General features: G+C 40.4%; 1 protein-coding gene across 19 annotated transcripts in view; it reads left to right on the plus strand.

Moving 5' to 3' along the window:
- The window catches only part of KCNMA1 (potassium calcium-activated channel subfamily M alpha 1), an 856,444-nt gene that overhangs the window by 816,809 nt on the left and 19,106 nt on the right, over nucleotides 1–20,529 (plus strand). For all 19 annotated transcript variants that reach the window (XM_040320626.1, XM_040320627.1, XM_040320632.1 and 16 more), the window contains 3 exons: nucleotides 5,997–6,191; nucleotides 8,658–8,776; nucleotides 8,936–9,160. In XM_040320626.1, coding sequence (XP_040176560.1) covers nucleotides 5,997–6,191; nucleotides 8,658–8,776; nucleotides 8,936–9,160 — 539 coding nt within the window. The remainder of the gene's footprint in view (nucleotides 1–5,996; nucleotides 6,192–8,657; nucleotides 8,777–8,935; nucleotides 9,161–20,529) is intronic.

Genomic DNA, 20,529 nt, shown 5'->3' on the forward strand with positions numbered 1-20,529 from the left:
ATTGATTAATTTGCATAAGAATGCTGACGTCAGTAATGTTTTCCATCACTATGTCATCATGGTACCTTTCAATAATTTTTTCTTAGTTCTCCTCTACCAAATATTTATCACAGATACATACTCTAAATATTATTTGTGGTGCCATTCCAGCTATGCCACTTGACTGAACTTTACTACAGTCTGTATAAGCATTGTTTGCTCATTGCATGGCATTTGGTTCTTTGATGGACTTGAGTAGACTGCAATGAGCAAAATTGCCTGATTCTAATAAGGCAGCCATGTACCAGTGTGGCTTATTAATATTTAACAAGCATGGTGGGTTCGGCTGTACATATACTGCCAGAATGTCACAAAGGATGAAAATATGAAGCCTTCTACATACCCTATTTTTTTTTTTTTTAAGGCCACCAGCCTGTATACCATTTAGATGAATGTTTAATTGATACATGTTCATGTCAGAGCAGCTGAAAGAGTTCTAAAACACCCAAGACCTTAGTCCAGCAAGGGATAATCGGCTGTGACATTAGCAAGACAAAAGCAGGCTTCCAAACCATTGCATGTCATGTCTAAAAATGCAATCAAGCTTTCACTACAACAATTACATATTGTCATGCCCCTTATTAAGTTATTCATTAGAGGAATACTTTTTTGCACCTGGTCATTTAGAAATCCAGTTCAATACACTAGGGTAAATCAATAAAAAAAAGTTCCATATTTCTGAAGGAAAATTTCCCCTTCACTCCACTTTACTGTAAGTAAGCCATGTCTGAAATATAGAGTAGTCAGATGTACAGTGTATTCATGTGTTTCAGTATTATTATATTATGCAAACCTTTATTACAAAATTAATCTCTCTTTCCAAGCAATCCCTATTCCTTTAACCCAGTTTATTTTTTAAAGGGTTTAGCAGGGTTATTCATATTTGGTAACCTCTAACTTAATGTTAGTAATGTTCCATGTAAGGTTTTCAGCACTGATATAAACTTGATCTCTAACCTTAACTTAATTCTTAGTATAACCGTAATACTCGCAAATAAACTCTTAAACATAACCCTAAAATTTTACTTGATCATTAACCACTTCCATACAGGGCACCTACACACCTTCCTGCCCAAGCCAATTTTCAGCTTTCAGCACTGTCGCACTTTGAATGGCAATTGCGCGGTCGTGCTACACTGTACCCAAACAAAATTGGCGTCCTTTTTTTCCCACAAATAGAGCTTTCTTTTGGTGGTATTTGATCACCTCTGCGGTTTTTAGTTTTTGCGCTATAAACAAAAATAGAGCGACAATTTTGAAAAAAATGAATATTTTTTACATTTTGCTATAATAAATATCCCCCAAAAATATATAAAAAAACATTTTTTTTCCTCAGTTTAGGCCGATACGTTTTCTTCTACATATTTTTCGTAAAAAAAAATCGCAATAAGCGTTTATTGATTGGTTTGCGCAAAAGTTATAGCGTTTACAAAATAGGGGGTATTTTTATGTCATTTTTATTATATTTTTTTTACTAGTAATGGCAGCGATCAGCGATTTTTTTTTTCGGTACTGCGACATTATGGCGGACACTTCGGACACTTTTGACACATTTTTGGGACCATTGGCATTTTTATAGCGATCAGTGCTATAAAAATGCATTGGATTACTATAAAAATGCCACTGGCAGTGAAGGGGTTAACACTAGGGGGCGGGGAAGGGGTTAAGTATGCCTGGGTGTGTTCTTACTGTGGGGGGGGGGGTGGCCTCACTAGGGGAAACACTGATCCTCGGTTCATACATTGTATGAACCGAAGATCAGCATTTCCCCTGCTGACAGGACCGGGAGCTGTGGGTTTACACACACAGCTCCCGGTCCCCGCTCTGTACCAAGCGATCGGGTGTGACCGGCGGCGATCGCGCGCGCCGGGCACACGCACGGCTGGGCACACGCGCGCCCCCTAGTGGCGTCTGGGAGAGAGGACGTCATATTACGTGCTCTCGCCCAGCAGAGCCACCTTGTGGACGTATAACTGCGGTGCGCGGTCGGCAAGTGGTTAAGCTAGTGCATTGTTGGTTCACTTACCTTTTCCTTTGATTTACCTTCTAAATGTTTTTTTTCTTTGTCTGAATTCCTCACTTCCTGTTTCTCCTCAGTAAGCTTGCCCCCATCATCCGAGCTGTTCTGTCTGGGGGTTAGTCAGCCACAACAGCTTACTGAGGAGGAACAGGAAGTGAGAAATTCAGACAAAGAAAAAAAACATTTAGGGAAATCAAAGGAAAGGGTAAGTGAACCAACAATGCACTAGCTTAAAGGAACCTATTTAGAAAATAAAAAATAACCTTTACAACCCCTTTAAGTGCTTTACTTACCTTTTTTACACCAAGAAACAGTCACCAACACAATGGCACTAAAAATTGAGTCTACCTATTCTGAAGATTAACGTTTACAAATAAATGTATGCTTTCTCCTTCAGTTTAAAAAAATAACGCGTGACCACTACAAAACCAAAATATTGTGTTCCCACAACTAAAGAGCGAAATACGATACTATGTGTAGGTTGCGCTTGTCAAAATAGAAAACATTCTTGCATTAGTGACATCAAAACAAATTCATTCAAAAGTGTAACAATTTACACCAGTAACTTTTCTTAACACCACTGTGCTCACCTCAATAACAGACCTGTATAGATCTTATCCTGCCTTCCCCAAGTGGGGTGTAATCCTGGTTAAATAGACAGCTGATCAATGTCCTTCTCCTCCCTTTCCCCTCTCCGAGTTACAGTGCCGTACAAAAGTATTCACCTCTCTTGGCTTTTTACCTATTTTGTTACATTACAGCCTTTAGTTCAATGTTTTTTTTAATCTGAATTATATGTGATGGATCAGAACACAATAGTCTAAATTAGTTGAAGTAAAACTAGAAAAATATATACATAAAACTTTTTTCAGAAATAAAAAAACTGATAGTTGGCATGTGTGTATATATTCACCCCCTTGTTTTGAAGCCAATAAAAAGCTCTGGGGCAACCAATTACCTTCAGAAGTCGCATGATTGGTGAAATGATGTCCACCTGTGTGCAATCTAAGTGTCACATGATCTGTCATTACATATACACACCTTTTTGAAACGCCCCAGAGGCTGCAACACCTAAGTAAGAGGTACCACTAACCAAACACTGCCATGAAGACCAGGAACTCTCCTAACAAGTAAGGGGCAATATTGTTAAAAAGTACAAGTCAGGGTTAGGTTATAAAAAAATATCCAAATCTTTGATGATCCCTAGGAGCACCATCAAATCTATCATAACCAAATGGAAAGAACATGGCACAACAGCAAACCTGCCAAGAGACGGCCGCACACCAAAACTCATGGATTTGGCAAGGATGGCATTATTTAAAGAGGCAGAATAGAGACCCAAGGTAACCCTGGAGGAGCTGCAGAGTTCCATAGCAGAGACTGGAGTATATGTACATAGGACGACAATAAGCTGTACGCTCCATAGAGTTGGGCTTTATGGCAGAGTGGCCAAAAGAAAGCCATTACTTTCAGCAAAAAACAACATGGCACATTTGGAGTCCGCGAAAAGGCATGTGGGAGACTCCCAAAATGTATGGAGAAAGGTGCTCTGGTCTGATGAGACTAAAATTGAACTTTTCAAAGAAAATGCTATGTCTGGTGCAAACCCAACCCATCACATCACCCAAAGAACACCATTCCCACAGTGAAACATGGTGGCAGCATCATGCTGTGGGGATGTTTTTTCAGCAGTCGGGACTGGGAAACTGGTCAGAGTTGAAGGAAAGATGGATGGTGCTAAATACACGGATATTCTTGATCAAAACCTGCACCACTCTGTGAGTGATTTGAGGCTAGGACAGAGGTTCACCTTCCAGCAGGACAATGACACCAAACACACTGCTAAAGCAACACTTGAGTGGTTTAAGAGGAAACATGTAAATGTGTTGGAATAGCCTAGTCAAAGCCCAGACCTCACTCCAATGGAAACTCTGTGGTCAGGCTTAAATATTGCTGTTCACAGGTGCAAACCATCCAACTTGAAGAAGCTGAGGCAGTTTTGCAAGGAGGAATGGGCAAAAATCCTAGTGGTAAGATGTGGCAAGCTCATAGAGACTTATCCAAAGTGACTTGGAGCTGTGATAGCCGCAAAAGGTGGCTCTACAAAGTATTGACTTTAGGGGGGTGAATAGTAATGCACATTGACTTTTTCTGTTATTTTGTCCTAATTGTTGTTTGCTTCACAATACAAATCAAAACAAAAAAAAAACATCTTCAAAGTTGTGGGCATGTTCTGTAAATTAAATGATGCAAATCCTCAATTAATGTTAATTCCAGGTTGTGAGGCAACAGAACACAAAAAATACCAAGGGGGTTGAATACTTATGCAAGGCACTGTATACTAGAGGCTTTATGTGAGCTGTGTGGTAAAACTTACTTTTTCATCTGTTTCCCCTCAATCAAAGCAAACAAACTCACATAGTGTATTATTTAAAAACACATAGAATTTATTAAAAGCATCCGCTTACATTCAAGTCAAAACTGTGAATTCAATCCCTATTTCCAGCGGGCTGTGGCTCTCGTGTACAGCCAATGTGATATGTCACCCGACTGCCCAAGATTTAGTGTTTGCCAAACTTTTATATTAGTTGTACCACTGTTTTTAAGCATGTTGATATATATATAGTCAAAAAATGTCATCATATCAAAATGGATACAAACAACAATCATGACCTCAAGCAACTCCTACAAAATATGAATAACACTTTGACTGGCTAAGTAAATAAAATGCATTATCATAAACCTGCTTGGCTGACGTTTACAATTTAAAGCTGACCTTCATACAAAAATAACACCTTACAGCATTCTAACACACTCCCACCACAGTGTTAAAAATCGGAAGAAAAGTCCAACATATGATTCACTGGGCTTGTAAGTATGTTATTCCTTGATAAAAGGTAAACAAAATATTGGGAATGAATTGGCATTGAGCGAAGCTTAACGCATTGATTTTAATGGTTTCCCAAAACAGGTACCTGTGAGATAACTGTGATGACAGTTGCTTTATCTCTCAACCAAACTGTCAAGCTATTTAATTGTGTCATAATGCATCACATGTGCAGCACCATTACAGCTGCAGATGAAACAGAGCAGCTCCCTTGGCTGTAAAAAGATTAGAGAGTTTAGTTCTGCTTTAAACCCCTCTGTAAAATGTATCTGTTTTATTAAAGTATAATTAAAGGCAAAACTTTTTGTTTTTGTTTTGGATAGTGGATGAGGGATTAAAACGCCTGTTGGGTTTTTATTGCTGTTTGTGTTCCTGTTAGGGATTGTGGGGGTTCAGCTCGCAGTGAGGTAATCCAAGCTGTATGTAAGGTTAAAGGGCTTCCTGCCCATATTTATTGGTCAGCGTGTCCAGCAAACAAACAGGATTGGGGTAAGAAACACAGTTCAAAGCAAAAGTCCATCCAAAAATGATTTTAAGTCTCCTGGCTAGTAAATAGACCTCACTAGGTCTTCTCCAGTCCCGCAGCCATGTTCCCTCACGAGGGATTTTGCAGGAATTTCCTCTTATTTCCTGTTTGACTATAGGACAGGAAATTAAGGTAAATGTCCCCAATGGGACACAGATGTAAAAAAAAAAATCCCTTATTCAGTTCAAATTTAAAAAAATACGTTTTGGCTATAGTTCTATTTTAAACCTCAAAAACCAACTATAGATTCTTCTCAGAGAGATGTCACAGAGATGTGCACCTTATGAAAATGTATATCTAGTTGTTTTCTTCTTGTTTTTAGATAACTAAATCCTATTTCATGATGTTGTATATTTGCTTTTACCTTCAGAGCAAGTTTGACTAGCTGGGACATGAACTCCACAGTCATTGAAAATGATTGATACGTTTTCTGTCTCATTGTGATTTTGATGTTTTTAACAGTTGTATTGCATTCTCTGTTGATGATTGCACTATTGACATTTTTACATTTTTTATATTCCTAGACATATTTCAATGACAATATTTTAACATTGATCAGAACATTGGTGACAGGAGGTGCAACACCAGAGCTAGAGGCCCTTATAGCAGAAGAGAATGCATTACGTGGTGGATACAGCACCCCACAAACTCTGGCCAACAGGGATCGCTGTCGAGTAGCCCAGCTGGCATTGTATGATGGTCCATTTGCCGACCTTGGGGTAAGGAAGCGCAAGTCAAATACAGAGCAGTTTAATGGAGCTCTTCTAAATCTTTATTGACACATCGGCTGTCTGATTAAAGGCTTCTCATGAACATGAGATTCTCATCCATTCTAAAAACAGCTTTGTTCAACGGTCATCTCATGTCTTTTAGTAGTGTAATATTAATAACAGGCAGAAGGAAAGCAATTGTGCTTCATCCAGAAAAATATATTTTCATCAATTTTAACCAAAATTTTCTCTCCTCTCCAAAAACTAAACCCTTTCAAATGGGAAGAGGTGCTTTTGCCACAAGACATTTGCATCTTCCAAACCATCAATGATCTACATAAAGCACAAAAAAACATATTTACTTGTGCAAGCATTGACAAAAAACACAGGTTGTCTGTGCATGCTGACAGGTTTCAGTGAAGCGGTATTATTTGTAATATAAGATGAGGAAAAATTACTGCTTTGCCACAAAAAAAAAGAAGCACCTTGCACAGACATGTAACTCTGATTGCCCAAATGATACAAATGAAAAGACACAAGTCCATCTAGTTCTACCAAAAAAAAAACCTCATACAATCCCATATACACAATCCTATACCCACAGTTGATCCAGAGGAAGGTGAAAAATCCCAGCAAAGCATGATCCAATTTGCTTACAGCAGGGGAAAAAAAACCTTCCTGATCCCCTGAGAGGCAATCGGATATTCTCTGGATCAACTCTTCGTTTAAATGTTAGTACCCGGTTATATTATGTACATTTAGGAAAGAATCCAGGCCTTTTTTTAAAGCAATCTACTGAGCTGACCAGAACTCCTTCTGACTCAACACCAAGTATACTGTATGGACCCCTTATATATTTGTACATGTTGATCATATCCCCCCTTAATCTCCTCTTCTCAAGAGAGAATTCATTTATTTCCTCTAATATTATAGCTGAGCTTCTCCATGCCTCTTATCAATTTGGTTGTTCTTCTCTGCACTTTCTCCAGTTCCCCGATATCCTTTTTGAAAACTGGTGCCCAAAACTAAACTGCATATTCCAGATTCCAGAATTTTTACTGGGGCAAAATTATATATATCTTTCTCTCTGGAGTCTATAACTCTCAATACAAGAAAAGAATTTGGAAACCGCAGCTTGGCATTGCATGCCAAATATTAAGCTTATGACCAAAAAAATCCCCAGATCCTTTTCCACCATTGATTCCCACAGTTGTACTCCCCCCTCATGTTTATGATGCATGTATATTCTTAGCTCCCAAGTGCATAACCTTACATTTATCAACTTTTAACCTAATTTGCCACATAGTTGCCAGATTAAACAGTGTATTGAGGTTGTCTTGTAAGTTGGAGACATCCTGTAAAGATGTTATTACACTGTATAGCTTGGTGTCATCTGCAAAGACTGAAATGGTACTTTTATTTCCAGACCCAACACTGAACCCTGGGGTACACCACTAATTACCTTAGACCATTCAGAGTAAGAATCATTAACCACTACTCTGAATTCTGTCTTTTAGCCAGTTTTCTATCAATTTACGTATTGATCCTTCCAAGCCTGTAGACTTTACCTTACACATTAGCTATGTGTGGGGACTGTGCCAAACGCTTTTGCAGAATCCAAGTATACCATGTCCACTGCCACTCCTTTTTCTAAGATTTTACTTACCTCCTCATCAAAAAAAATCTGGTTTGTTTGACAACTCTTGAATCCATGCTGTCTGTTGCTTAAAATATTTTTTCAAGCTCTATGTGGTCTTTTTTCATCTATGTGATCTTTTATTAAACTCGCCAATCAGTATCTTCCCGACTAGAGAAGTTAGACTAACAGGTCTATAGGTATTTGATAAAGACTTTGATCCCTTTTTAAATATAGGCACCACATTGGCCCTACGCCAATCCAGTGGTACTATTCCATTCCTTAACGAGTCCCTAAAATTAGAAACAATGGCTTTGAAATGACAGAATTAAATTATTTTAGGATCCATGGGTGGATGCCATCTGGTCCAGGTGCTTTATCCACCTTTATTATGTCTAAATATTTTTTGACAATATCACTTTTGAGCCATTGTGGATGATTTGGGATTGTGTCAATACCATCCCTATTATCGACTGGAGCTCCCCCGATGCTCCTTTGTATACACACAGCTGAAGAAGGTATTTTTTTTCCCCATTTCTTTGTACCTAGTCACCCACTCCAGATTATTTTGTAATGGGCCTACATGCTTAGACCTGACCTTTTACTATTAACATATTAAAAAAAATGGGGGTTTGTCCTACTATCTTTTGCAATCTGCCATTCGTTTAGAATTTTCACGTCCTTGATTTACTTTTTACATATTCTGGTATATTCTTTGTAACATTTAAACAATGATGGTGTTCCTTAATTGTTATATTTTTTAAAAGCTTTTTTCTTATTATTTATAGTGTTCTCATACAGTCTTGTAGACATCTAATTTCATGTCTTGCCTTTTGCAGGATGGGGGATGTTATGGGGATTTGTATTGCAAAGCTCTGAAAACATACAACATGCTATGCTTCGGTATATATCGACTACGTGATGCACACACAAATACACCAAGTCAATGTACGAAAAGGTAAGTAGACATTAGATAAGGTTACAATGAAGTCATTTTTTTTGTTCTGCTATGTATTGAGTAACTAGTAGTATTGAAGTGTACTTTGCATATTGGATCTGGATAGTTTATTGATCTCAAACTTCATGTCCGTTAGAGAAATCTGCTTTTGTCTTCCAGGTATGTTATCACAAATCCTCCTTATGAATTTGAGATGGTGCCCTCTGACCTCATCTTCTGCCTGATGCAATTTGACCACAATGCCAGCCAGTCTCGTGCCAGCCTCTCTCACTCCTCACACTCTTCACACTCCTCAAGCAAAAAGAGCTCGTCTGTTCACTCCATCCCAGCTTCGGCCAACCGCCAGAACCGCGCAAAAGCTCGTGACACTCGTGACAAACAGAAGTACGTGCTCGAAGACAGACTGTGAATGGGGCAATGGTGGGGGAGGGGAGGGTGAGATGATGCATTCATTAGGGTATTACTATGAATGAATGAATCTCATTGACCCCTTTGTAGAGCAACAGTAACAGACCAGCAAAGAGGCCAATGATCTATTCATAACAGACAGTTTTCTATGCATTTGCTCAACATTACACAACTGCACAGGGTAAGAAAAAAAATATATACAAAAACTGAAAAATGCCAGGGGCACAGGATACCTTGTGTTCCAGTTAACAGTTGATTACATTGCCCCAGAGACCTCTACACACACAGCAGTGTGCAGTTTAAAGGGCTAGTATTATAGGCTGCTCTTCTAGACTAAAGAGGGGGTTGTAATGATATAGCCAAAGAAAATAATGTTATATTATCTCCAATAATCCACAGAACTGTTAATGCCATTGTTGAAGCCTTCATCAATATGGCTTAAATTCAGCTGTGATGTGTGACTATGTTTCCCATATGTATGTCCATTCCCTACTGCATTCATGTGAATGTTGCCGCTCTCCTCCCTGCCTCATGTACATTGTTTTTCCTCATGTGTTTCGGTCATGAGTGCATGGCATTCTTTGTTACCTCCTTAATAGCGTGATGTTATGTCTCAAGTCCAAAAGCCAGGTGTAAACACCTTTTCAACTGGCAGTTTCCTAAACTGACTGCCCTTTTCTGACCCTCATTTGGGTTGAGAGAATGTACAGTAATATGGGACTTATGCATCTGTTTGCTTACAAAAGAAGCATTAAAGAATCTAACCTAATTGCAGATATGCTTACAAGTATAACTACATGTGTTGGCAAGAAAAAGGACCTATTGGGAGCTGAAACCAAACAGTATTATAGAAACTTTTAGTTGACAAGGATAAACAAAAGATATATCCGAATGTCATAAAATGTAAATGCTGTAAACAAAGCTAAGACACTTAAGTGCCAGTCTACAGGCAGTTTTTGTGGGACAGATAACTTGTATGTTTAAATTGAGTGAAATACAAATTTGTCTTCTAATGGCTTACATTATATTTATTTGCGTGATCCATCACTTATTGTACAAGTTGCCAAATCATTATAAGCAGCCGTTCTTAACTTTCCCCAGCAACATGAACTTTCTTTTTTAAGGTGTGAGGGCTGCCTTTATTAATATAGTAATTTTCCTGTCTGTTTAACACATTTCATTAACATAACCTAAAATCTGTGTGATAATTCCCAGAATAAAAAAATCAAGCATTTTATAATTTCTGTTTATAATGGTTTCTCCCTGCTGGGGTACCACAGATGGTAGTCAGTGGGTCTGTTGAGCAGCAGTGGTTTGAGGACAGTTGGTTGAGAACCACCAGTCTGAAGAGATAGTACTGATACAATGCATATATGTTATAGGTGCTCACAACTTTTTAGTTATACTAAAGGGCTTATAAAGTTGAAAATATTTATATGTGGTTGCCATAGAAGACGACATTATTGGCAGTGGCATTTTTAACAACTAGACTGACCAGTTTTTGATGCCTCTTGAGGTTTGGTTGAAGGTGGTTAGTTTGAATAAGTAGACATGCAAAGAATGTACGCTACTGCATGTGTCTATGATGTATGTCTGTACAATAGGTAAGAGAGGAAAGAATTGTTGGTTTATGAGAGGCTTGTTGTTCATTATTGTATTAGCTGTGACATCAGCCACTATTCTTATCAGGAAGACATTACAATCTGTTCCACAAGAGAGTTCGTCTTGAGCATGCATAGCACATTCCATAGTAATAGTTGAAGGCAGGGATATGCAATTAGCGGACCTCCAGCTGTTGCAAAACTACAAGTCCCATCATGCCTCTGCCTCTGGGTGTCATGCTTGTGGCTGTCAGAGTCTTGCTATGCCTCATGGGACTTGTAGTTCTGCAACAGCTGGAGGTCCGCTAATTGCATATCCCTGGTTTAAGGTATCATAGCTCATACATGTGAAGGATAACATTTCTAATGGGTGATGGCTCTTTTCCCCTTAACTTGTTTGTTGTTTTTTTTAACTTGTGATTAAAAAAAAAGTTTTACTGGTATGAGTTGCCTGCAGATACCACGAGAGTAGCCTCCAAAACCCTGTCATTATGACTGAATACCTTGCTTTTCCGGCAGACAATGCTTTGGCTTTTTTTCAGGTTGTGAAAAATCATGTCTGCCCCTCCTCCTCCCTATATGTTTCTATTGGCCAGAAGTTAGCCCATCATAGTTTATGATGGGCTACCCAGAAGTGTCTGGGGCCTGCACTTTATATCTACAATTATTTTTTTTATTGACACAATCAGTTACCTACTGAAAACACTAGAACTATGTGTTTTGTTCCAATTTAGTTTATATTATAGTGTTCTAGAAACTGTATGTATTATTTTCATCCAAAGCTCCCCAAAAATGTAACTTTTTAAATTACTTTCAGTAATAGATCTGTCTAGTCTATCATCTAACTACTGTAGCTTTGTCTTGTGACTGATTCCAAAGTTATTTTGGTAGTATCCTATTGGCTGGACTGTTGTCAGCTGGCACACTCTTCCCAGAAAGTTCATATTGCTGATCAAAGCCTAACAATTTTCATACAAAATTTTCGAACATTCAAATATCTAAAAGTATTTCAAGATTTTGTTTGCTTTTAACATTTGATTTTGGGATGAATGGACTTTACCAAACAAAAAACACATATTTTGTTAAAAACTCAAGGACAATTTTTTATCCTGCTCCTTTGAATTGTCTCATCACTGTGGTTGAAATTGGACATCTATTTGACCTCACTAATGGTTAGAAAAATGAATGAACATTCTTACAAGGAAAAATGTTGAATGAAAAATTCTACTAGTTTACACCCAGCTTCACCTAAAGTGGACCTTCACACCCAAGTGAGATTGTACTCCTCTTCCCCACCTCCGGTCCCTACCACTCCCTTTTTTTTTTAAGAGCGGGTCCTTTTTTTGACAAGTACTGCTCACACTTTCGAATTTCTTGCCTAGGTGAGAATTAAGTAAATTATGCCCACCTACAGCCTCCTGGAACACTTCACATTCACATGTACCAGGAGGCTGCAGGACCGGTGTGCCTCACATGTACAATGAAGAGCTGCCTGTGATTCTGTAGAAACTCAAAGCTGACTCCTGAATCCACGACGGTGGTGCTGGGACCCATAAAAGTGAAAGAACCAGCTGCATGAAGAAAGTGCTGGACTACAGAAGTGGCTTTCATTGTTTTGTTTTAAAGGAAGAAGTTCCTTTTTAACCATTTGTGCACAGATTGTCAAATCTAATAACTCCTGTAATCTGTGCAATCACTTCATTGCCACAGGAAAAGAGTGGAAGAGTGCCTCCCAATAGTCTAAAACTCAGGTTCTAGGACCCCAGAAGCATTCACCTCATGACCTCTTCTCCAACACTGCCTGCTTCTGCATCTTTCGCCACCCTCTTCCAACACTGCTCACTTCTGTGTCCTTTGCCACCCTCTCCTACCACTGGACACCTTTGCATTCCCTGCCACCTTAATTCAACACAGCTCACCTCTGTCTACCCTTTGCCACCCTCTACCAGCACTGCTCACTTCTGCATTCCTTGTCACCCTCTTCTAAAATTTTACCCCGCACTCTTCTCTAACATCGCTCACTGCTACAGCATTTGCAGACTGCAGCCTTCTTCCCTTAAGGCTTACACTTTACCTCAGCTGTAAGAAACTTAAAGGGGTTGTAAAGGTTTGTCTTTTATTTTCTAAATATGTTCCTTTAAGCTAGTGCATTGTTGGTTCACTTACCTTTTCCTTAGATTTCCCTTCTAAATGTTTTTTTTTCTTTGTTTGAATTTCTCACTTCCTGTTTCTCCTCAGTAAGCTTTCCACCATCATCCGAGTGGTGGAAAGTCATTTAGAACAGCTTACTGTACACCTTACTGAGGAGGAACAGGAAGTGAGAAATTCAGACAAAGAAAACAAAGAAAAAAAACATTTAGGAAGGAAATGGTAAGTGAACCAACAATGCACTAGCTTAAAGGAACCTATTTCAAAAATAAAAAAACGAACCTTTACAACCCCTTTAAAGTCGGACTCCTGATCTTGCTGCCCAACATGACAGAAGCTGTTGCTTGGTGGTTGAGAACCACTGGTGTAGAACAATATGAATAAACCTAGCAGCAGCCCTCAGTTAAATAGTTTTTCTCTCTTAGTTTTGGACAAAATAGGGAATTATGGTAAGGTTTTTATTGCTGGCTGTGTTCCCTGTGGGGAGCTTCCTCTTTTCTATCTAAAGAAGTATTTTCTGCTGCAGTGTCAGATTTCATGGGCAGACATTCTAGCTTTATTGAGGCCAAAGATAGCAGGGGTCACAGATATACCCCTTTGACCTCCTCTTCTGAATCGATCTTAGATTTTGCCCTTGTGCCAGAGATGTGGCATATGACGGATTGGATCTCTTTCTGAGGGATTGGATTAGGAAAACACACTTGTAAGCAAGATTGCAGCCACACTTAGGAATACCATAACTATACCCAATTATTCTGTATACTCCTGTTTAGCATTGGAACATCCGGAGTCTGCTCACCCCAAGGTATCCAGTATGGGGTCCGTTAAACTACCTAGACTTATACTTAAACCTAGACATTCCCCATCCACTTGCTGGTAGAACATGTTATGTACGGGAACTTTCCTTTATATGGAGAAGATTTGTACTCTCACAACACACTTCACTCAACATTTCCTATTGAGGAACATTTCTCACCTAAGTGGGGAGGTTCCTGTGGTTGATCTTGCCATTTCTGTGGTTGGTTCTAATTGCTGTCTAAATGCATGGCCTGAAAAACCCTATGCATACACTATGTTAGAGCCTTACACTATTGTGTTAATAGCTTGGCAGATATACTTCGTTAAATCTCAAGGATGTATTTTCCACATCCATGTGCACAGGATCCTTTGACTTAAATGCTGATCAGCTTAGCCTGTTTGGTTCCTCCTTGGATAAGTACATCAACGAGATCAGAGGGTAAGGGTTCCCCAGAAGAAGGCTAGCACCTTTACTAGTAGGGCATCCACTCTTGAGGTTTGAAAAGGTTCCTTTTGACACTTGTAGTCTTCTAATGCCAAGGCTAAGACTGGAACATACTTTCATTAAAAAAAAAAAACATGTCCTCCAGAGGTGGTTCTGGCCCAGCTCAGTAAATTGCTTTTAAAAAAAAAAGCCTTTCGGGGGATTAGGAATGATTTTTTCCCCCTGATGTAGCAAATTGGATCATGTTTTGCTGTTTTTTTTGCCTTCCTCTGGATCAACTGTGGGTATAGGATCGTGTATATATGATTGGTTGTTTTTTTTTTATTGGTTGAACTAGATGGACTTTGTTTTCAAGCTGACTAACTATGCCCCTTCGAACCCTACCTCCTCCTTGCTTCATGCTTTCAAACTTATTCCCTTCCCCATCATGGCCTACTTTTTGCTATCCAACAGTATTGTCTCTACCCCTCTACCAACAAAAGCACACTTTCATGGTTTCTACTAAAGACTTTTTTTTATTCCCAAACCAAATGGAGAAGTCTGTCCCATTTTGGATTTGAAGACTCGCATTGTTTCTATGAGTTGAAAAGTGTTGCATGGGAAAATACTAGGTTTACCATTGCAACCCTCCTTGCAGGGTATTTTCTGGCCTCAGTAGATAACCTGAATGCTTACTTATATGCTTTCATCTTTCTATTTTACAAGTCCTACCTGCATTTTGCAGTGGACAGTCATCTTTTGGCTTGTCCATGGTCCCCAGGGTTTTCACCAAGATGCTTTCTGAGCTTTTGCTAAATGCTCAGGGATTCGTGTTGTAGGGTACCTCCTGTTGAAAAATCAGTCCCACCTGTCCCTAGCCAACATCCAATAGACATTACAATATCTGCAGAGATTTGTAAAAATCATAGCTGGGCCGATCTTACAGATTGGAGTAGACACTGCCCTTTCCAGAATCTTCTTGCCTTGGGACAAATTTTAGTTCCTTCAGTCTCTTGCCTAGGCCCTTCAAGCTGGAGGCAGTCCTTAATTTGTGACTGCATGATGGTCTTGGATTTTAAGGTTTATCTTCTTTTGAGACTGTGCCATATGCCTGTGCAACTTAACATTCTGGCTACATAGGACAAATGGACTCAGTTCTTGGACTGTCTCATGCATCTAACCCCCCAAAACCAGACTTTTTCCTGGCTTTAAAGATTTCCAACGCTGAAGTCGGAGAAATCCTTTCTGGCAAGAATGTGGAAAGTCCTTATGATGTATGCCACTCTGTTGGGCTGGGGAGAAGTCTTGGTCAACCTTTCAGTGCAAGGGCCTTGGTAGTTGGAGGAAGCGCATCTTGCCATCAACATTCTGGAGCTCAGAGTGACTCAGTTGTCTTTGCAATGTCTCCAACACCAGATGAGAGTTCAGTCGCACAATGCCATGGCCTATGGCCTGCATCAACCATCAATGAGGGACCCGAAAATTGATTTTCTTAGTTATCGTACGTTGCTTTGCCTGCCCATGCCATTCTGCCGATGTATATCTATGCTAGGCAGTCGGCAAGTGGTTAATGAATTAAGCCTCTGACCTGATGTTACAGGAAATACTCAATGGTTTTTTTTACTTTTAAAATGAAAGTAAATTTCTCAAAAATATAATATTCCTAGGCCTGCATATAACATTTTATTCTTAAACTTGAATGTGCCTTGAACCAGAGGGTGTTCAGTGTGCAGAGACAGCAAGAATCTCTGGTGTACTACTCTGTCGCCAGTAACATGTGCTCCCCTCTGTTGTATAACATGGTCTGAGCATTTCATTGCAGAAAGCAGGGGCATACCAATGGACACAAAATTCTTACAGTCAGTTCTGCTTTTATTTATCTATTTTCAAAATTATATTCTCTACACCAGGGATATGCAATTAGCGGACCTCCAGCTGTTGCAGAACTACAATTCCCATGAGGCATAGCAAGACTCTGACAGCCACAAGTATGACACCCAGAGGCAGAGGCATGATGGGACTTGTAGTTTTGTAACAGCTGGAGGTCCGCTAATTGCATATCCCTGCTCTACACTAATGAAAAAATATTACTCATTGATGTATGTGTATGCCCATCTCTAATTTTATTCCAGGGATGTTTAACATGATAGAACAAGTGCCCCTAATATGATGTAAATTATCAACAAAGAGAGGCATAATGAAAAGTTGGCATTTTCAGGTCTTTATGAATGAATTGTATTCCCAGACAGTGGCCATGGTAACATTGGGAAATGCAGCCAAACTGTTCAGAATGTAGCCAAAATGATTGGGATATTTGATTTTAGTATAAATGTTCATTCTATGAATTTAAAAACATCACATAAGTGTGAAGTTAAAATTTAGTTTTATTTAGCATAACGTGTAAGTGGCGGTTCACACATGGGCGACCTGTCAGGTGACTTAGCCGCCTGACAAGTTGCACTCCATGCATTGCAATGGAACCATTCTAATAGGAGCGACTCAAGTCGCTGACTTAGAAAAAGGTTCCTGTACTACTTTGGGGCGACTTCGGAGCTGCTTGCATTGACCTCTATACAGAAGTTGTTTAGCAAGTCGCGCTGTACGGTGTGGTTTCAGAGTTGGACGACAGTCAGGGGATTTTGAAGCCGCCCCTGTGTGGACCGACATTAATAGATTGCCTGATCAGTGAAAGTGCATCCCCTTTAAAACCGCTTGCTCTTATATATTTTCATGAATATTGCTACAAATTGGTGAAGCAATTCATCCTCCATGTTTTGGCCTTGGCTTGTGTATAAAAGTGACTAGTTCAAAATAAAAGTTACTGATTGTATTAGCAATGCTCATCATTTGAAACTGAGTGGCATATTAGCCCAGTGAATTGTACTGGATAATGAACTATATACAGTACCTAACGTATATTTTCAGTTAAGTAAAGAGCTGCTCATTTTGCTATGGAACAAATAACTGTATATTATTCCTTCACATTGTAATAACAATGACACATTTACAGTAATTTCACTGTCTCATGCCCTCCATATAGCTCTTGCTTTATAAGACATTGACACATGAGCTTAGCATTTTAAAAGAAAATAGGTAAGATTAGCTAGAGGATTTGTACACATGGAATCATATTTATTGTTTACACCCACTTAAAGCTTGTCTGGGGAATAAAAGATATATGTCCTCCCATCACTGCATCAGTGCTATGAATCTGCGGATATTATAACATTCAACTATTGCTTTCCTTCACATATAGCATTGAATAAGTTGATTAATTGTTAAATGTACTCTACAAAATACTCAAAGTGCAGTTATTGAAGGGGAATGTAGAACCAGGTTCTGCAGATCAAATAGCCATGCTTTGCCTTTCTGCATGTGAATTTGGAATGCAGATTTAGCTTCTATATACTATATTCTGTTTTCCCTGCGTACATTTTTGCTTGTTTTGCTTTTTAAGCAGTTTTATGATAAAAGGAGAAATATTGACACATTTGTAGAATGTTGACCAAACCAAGAAGGAGGAAAAAAAAACATTATTTGTTGTCAAATTATGGTGTTAGAAAATTCTGCTGTTTCTCGAACTTGTATTCAGCTTTGCTGGTCATGACAGTACTGATTCATTACATGCATTTTTCTCCTAAATTTGAAATGCTAGGACCTTCATTGAAAAGCATTTTCAGTTTTTGCATAACTACTTTAAAAGGGATGTGTATCTTTTAAGCAGCCCCTCTGGCTTTTGTTGCCTCAGATCCTGGATAAAATGTTGGTTATACTTTAAATGTAACAGGCTAAGAACTGTGCTTTTTAAAAAGCTGTGTGCTTACACTTTTCTCTGACAAATATAGTGACTGATGAGTTTTGAATAGGCATTCTCCAAACCTAGATCATATACAACATACCTTTAAAATATCTAAACTTTGACCACAGTGCCAGTTTTGGCTAGCTCTGCAGATCAGTCTACAGATAGTCCAGTGTCGCACTTAGGCCCCATTCACACTTGTGAATGTGGCCATCATTAGTTACATACAGGAAACCCAGCGGGTGTTACCAGTGATTAGCTGTGACAGCAGCCCAATGGAAAGATGATGGCTCCCACAGCTAATCGGAGCCACATGTAATTGCTAATGGAGATATTCTGCGTCCAGAGCTGATCATTCACAGGCAATAGCTCCATGAGCGAAAACATGCAAGTGGCCACAATTAGCTGAGGGGGTTTTTAGCCTCCCATTACACAAAAATATTCATCAAATTCAGCACTCACCGAAAACATCAGATACGCATTTCTGAAGGTGCTTGTGGTACAGCCTCCCGATCATCAGTTCTACAGGTAATTGCCTTTAGCAACAACAAGGTTATACACAGTCATTAAGAGTTCAAAACAAAACTAAAACTCAGTAACTCAGAGAAACATAATCAAATTTCTCTTCCGTTCATGGATGGACACAGCAGCATTTGACCTTAGGTTTATATCCGCTTCCTTCAGGAGAGTTTAGGCAGAAACAAAGCACTTTAAGTGTTGACAACACTTTCCTCAGTGCAGCTCCTCCCAGGGGGCGTGGTTCCCCAGGTATAACCCACACCCTGCTCTAGCAGCTCCAGTTTCTTTCTGCCTAATGTCAGGAGAGGACAGGCACTCTGGAGTTCCTGTACTCTGGAGATTTTTTAGCAATTTTTTTCGCTTTTTATTATTTTGTTCCTGCATTTTGAATCCTGCGATTCTTCTATCAACAGCCGACTGGGTGACAGGCTGGGTCTTGACTCTTGTAGTCCCCCCATGTTCAGTCATCGAGCGTGTGCCGGCCCTCAGCTCTGGGTCGTCCACGACAGGCCCCATTGCTCCAGGGGCGGCCGGGGAACTACATGTTCCAGGACACACATATGACGGACTCTATGGCCTTGTCACAGTGAGTCTGGCCGACAGCCATGCCGTTAGTGGACGTTGGTTCTGTCCAGGATACCTCCAGCCGGTAGTCACAGGACAGGTAAGTAGTGGCCCCTGGCAAGGTGGTATGACTGGTGTTTTCCCTGGGGAGGTCGACTGAGGGTCCGCCCTGCTTTTTTCTCTCCTTTCCTATCCCTCCTTCCCCAGACTGGGTAGCGGCTGTGAGGGGGGGCCTCCTGGGGCTTCTTTATTACCATCCACGGCCCGTGTGATGTGGGGCACGTTGTATTTACTCTGGGGGGTGCTGCTGTGTAGTGTGAGGTGTTTGGTGCATCACTGGGGAATTTAAACTGCGCCACAGCCGCCATTTTGCCGTGGTCATGGTTTACATAGCTCGGCTGCCATTTTCCTGTAGCCCGCTGGTGATTTTTACCTCATACGGCGGCCATCTTGCAAATGTCTTGGCCTCTTGTGTCAGTTTTAGCGCTGCAAAACGCCACAAATCTTCCCTGAGGTGACAGACGCAGCACAGCCAGCACACCTCAGGTTTTCATCTCTCTCTGCAGCCAGGTGGGGTGGTGAGTCCCTGGGAGGCCTCTGCTTCTATTTTTGCAGCCAGGAAGTGGCCGGTGGGTTGTTCTGCCTTGCAGTACACAGCGGTGGGGCAACATGGAAACTGAACCTGATGTTTCCGCCCCTGCAATGCCTGAGTTATACTTTAATCCCCCTGCCGCATCTGTTGAGGCAATGTCGGCTGTCCTTGAGGCGTTTCTCACCAGGTTTGAAGCAGCTAGTGCCCAGAAGGGGGGTACAAAGCGCCCCCTCCCTGAGCCTGCTTCTGGGGATATCTCTGACATGGACTCATTGCCTGCTTCTGGTTCTGTCAGATGATGCAGGCTTGACCCACACAGACTGTGAGGATGACTCTGCCTCAGGGTCAGTAAATGATAGGGAATTTGTTGGAGCTCTTATTTCTGCAGTGCGTGATACTCATAAAATTGAGGATTTGGCGGGGGCACCAGATGTGCTGGTCCCTTTTGGGTTCCGCAAACCGCCTAGCACCGCAAAAGTATTTCCCTGTATTCCATATTTGGAACAATTGCTATGTAAGGAATGGGACACGCCACAGAAAGTTTTTGCTGTTTCTAAAAACGTTGCGGTCCGTTATCCCTTTGAGGAGGCCTTTTTGAAAAAGTGGGTCTCTCCTCCATCAGTGGACCTCCCGTGTCCAGACTCAGTAAAACCACCACATTGCCTGTGGAAGGGGCTCCCGCTTTTACGGACCCCACTGATAGGAGAGTGGAGGCTGTGGCCCGCTCTATGTTCACAGTTGTGGGTTCGGCTGTCGCAGACACTGACTGAACGGGCAAAGTTGTTGCTGCAGAAGCTGGAGGAGCAGGATGCTTCCAAGACCTGCAAGGACCTGGCTGAACAATTGGTTCAGGGTCTAAAATTTGTCTGTGAGTCGGCCCTGGATACGCTTCCCTTGCTT

The sequence above is a fragment of the Rana temporaria genome, chromosome 8 (genome assembly GCF_905171775.1).
Source record: "Rana temporaria chromosome 8, aRanTem1.1, whole genome shotgun sequence".
Lineage (NCBI taxonomy): Eukaryota > Metazoa > Chordata > Amphibia > Anura > Ranidae > Rana > Rana temporaria.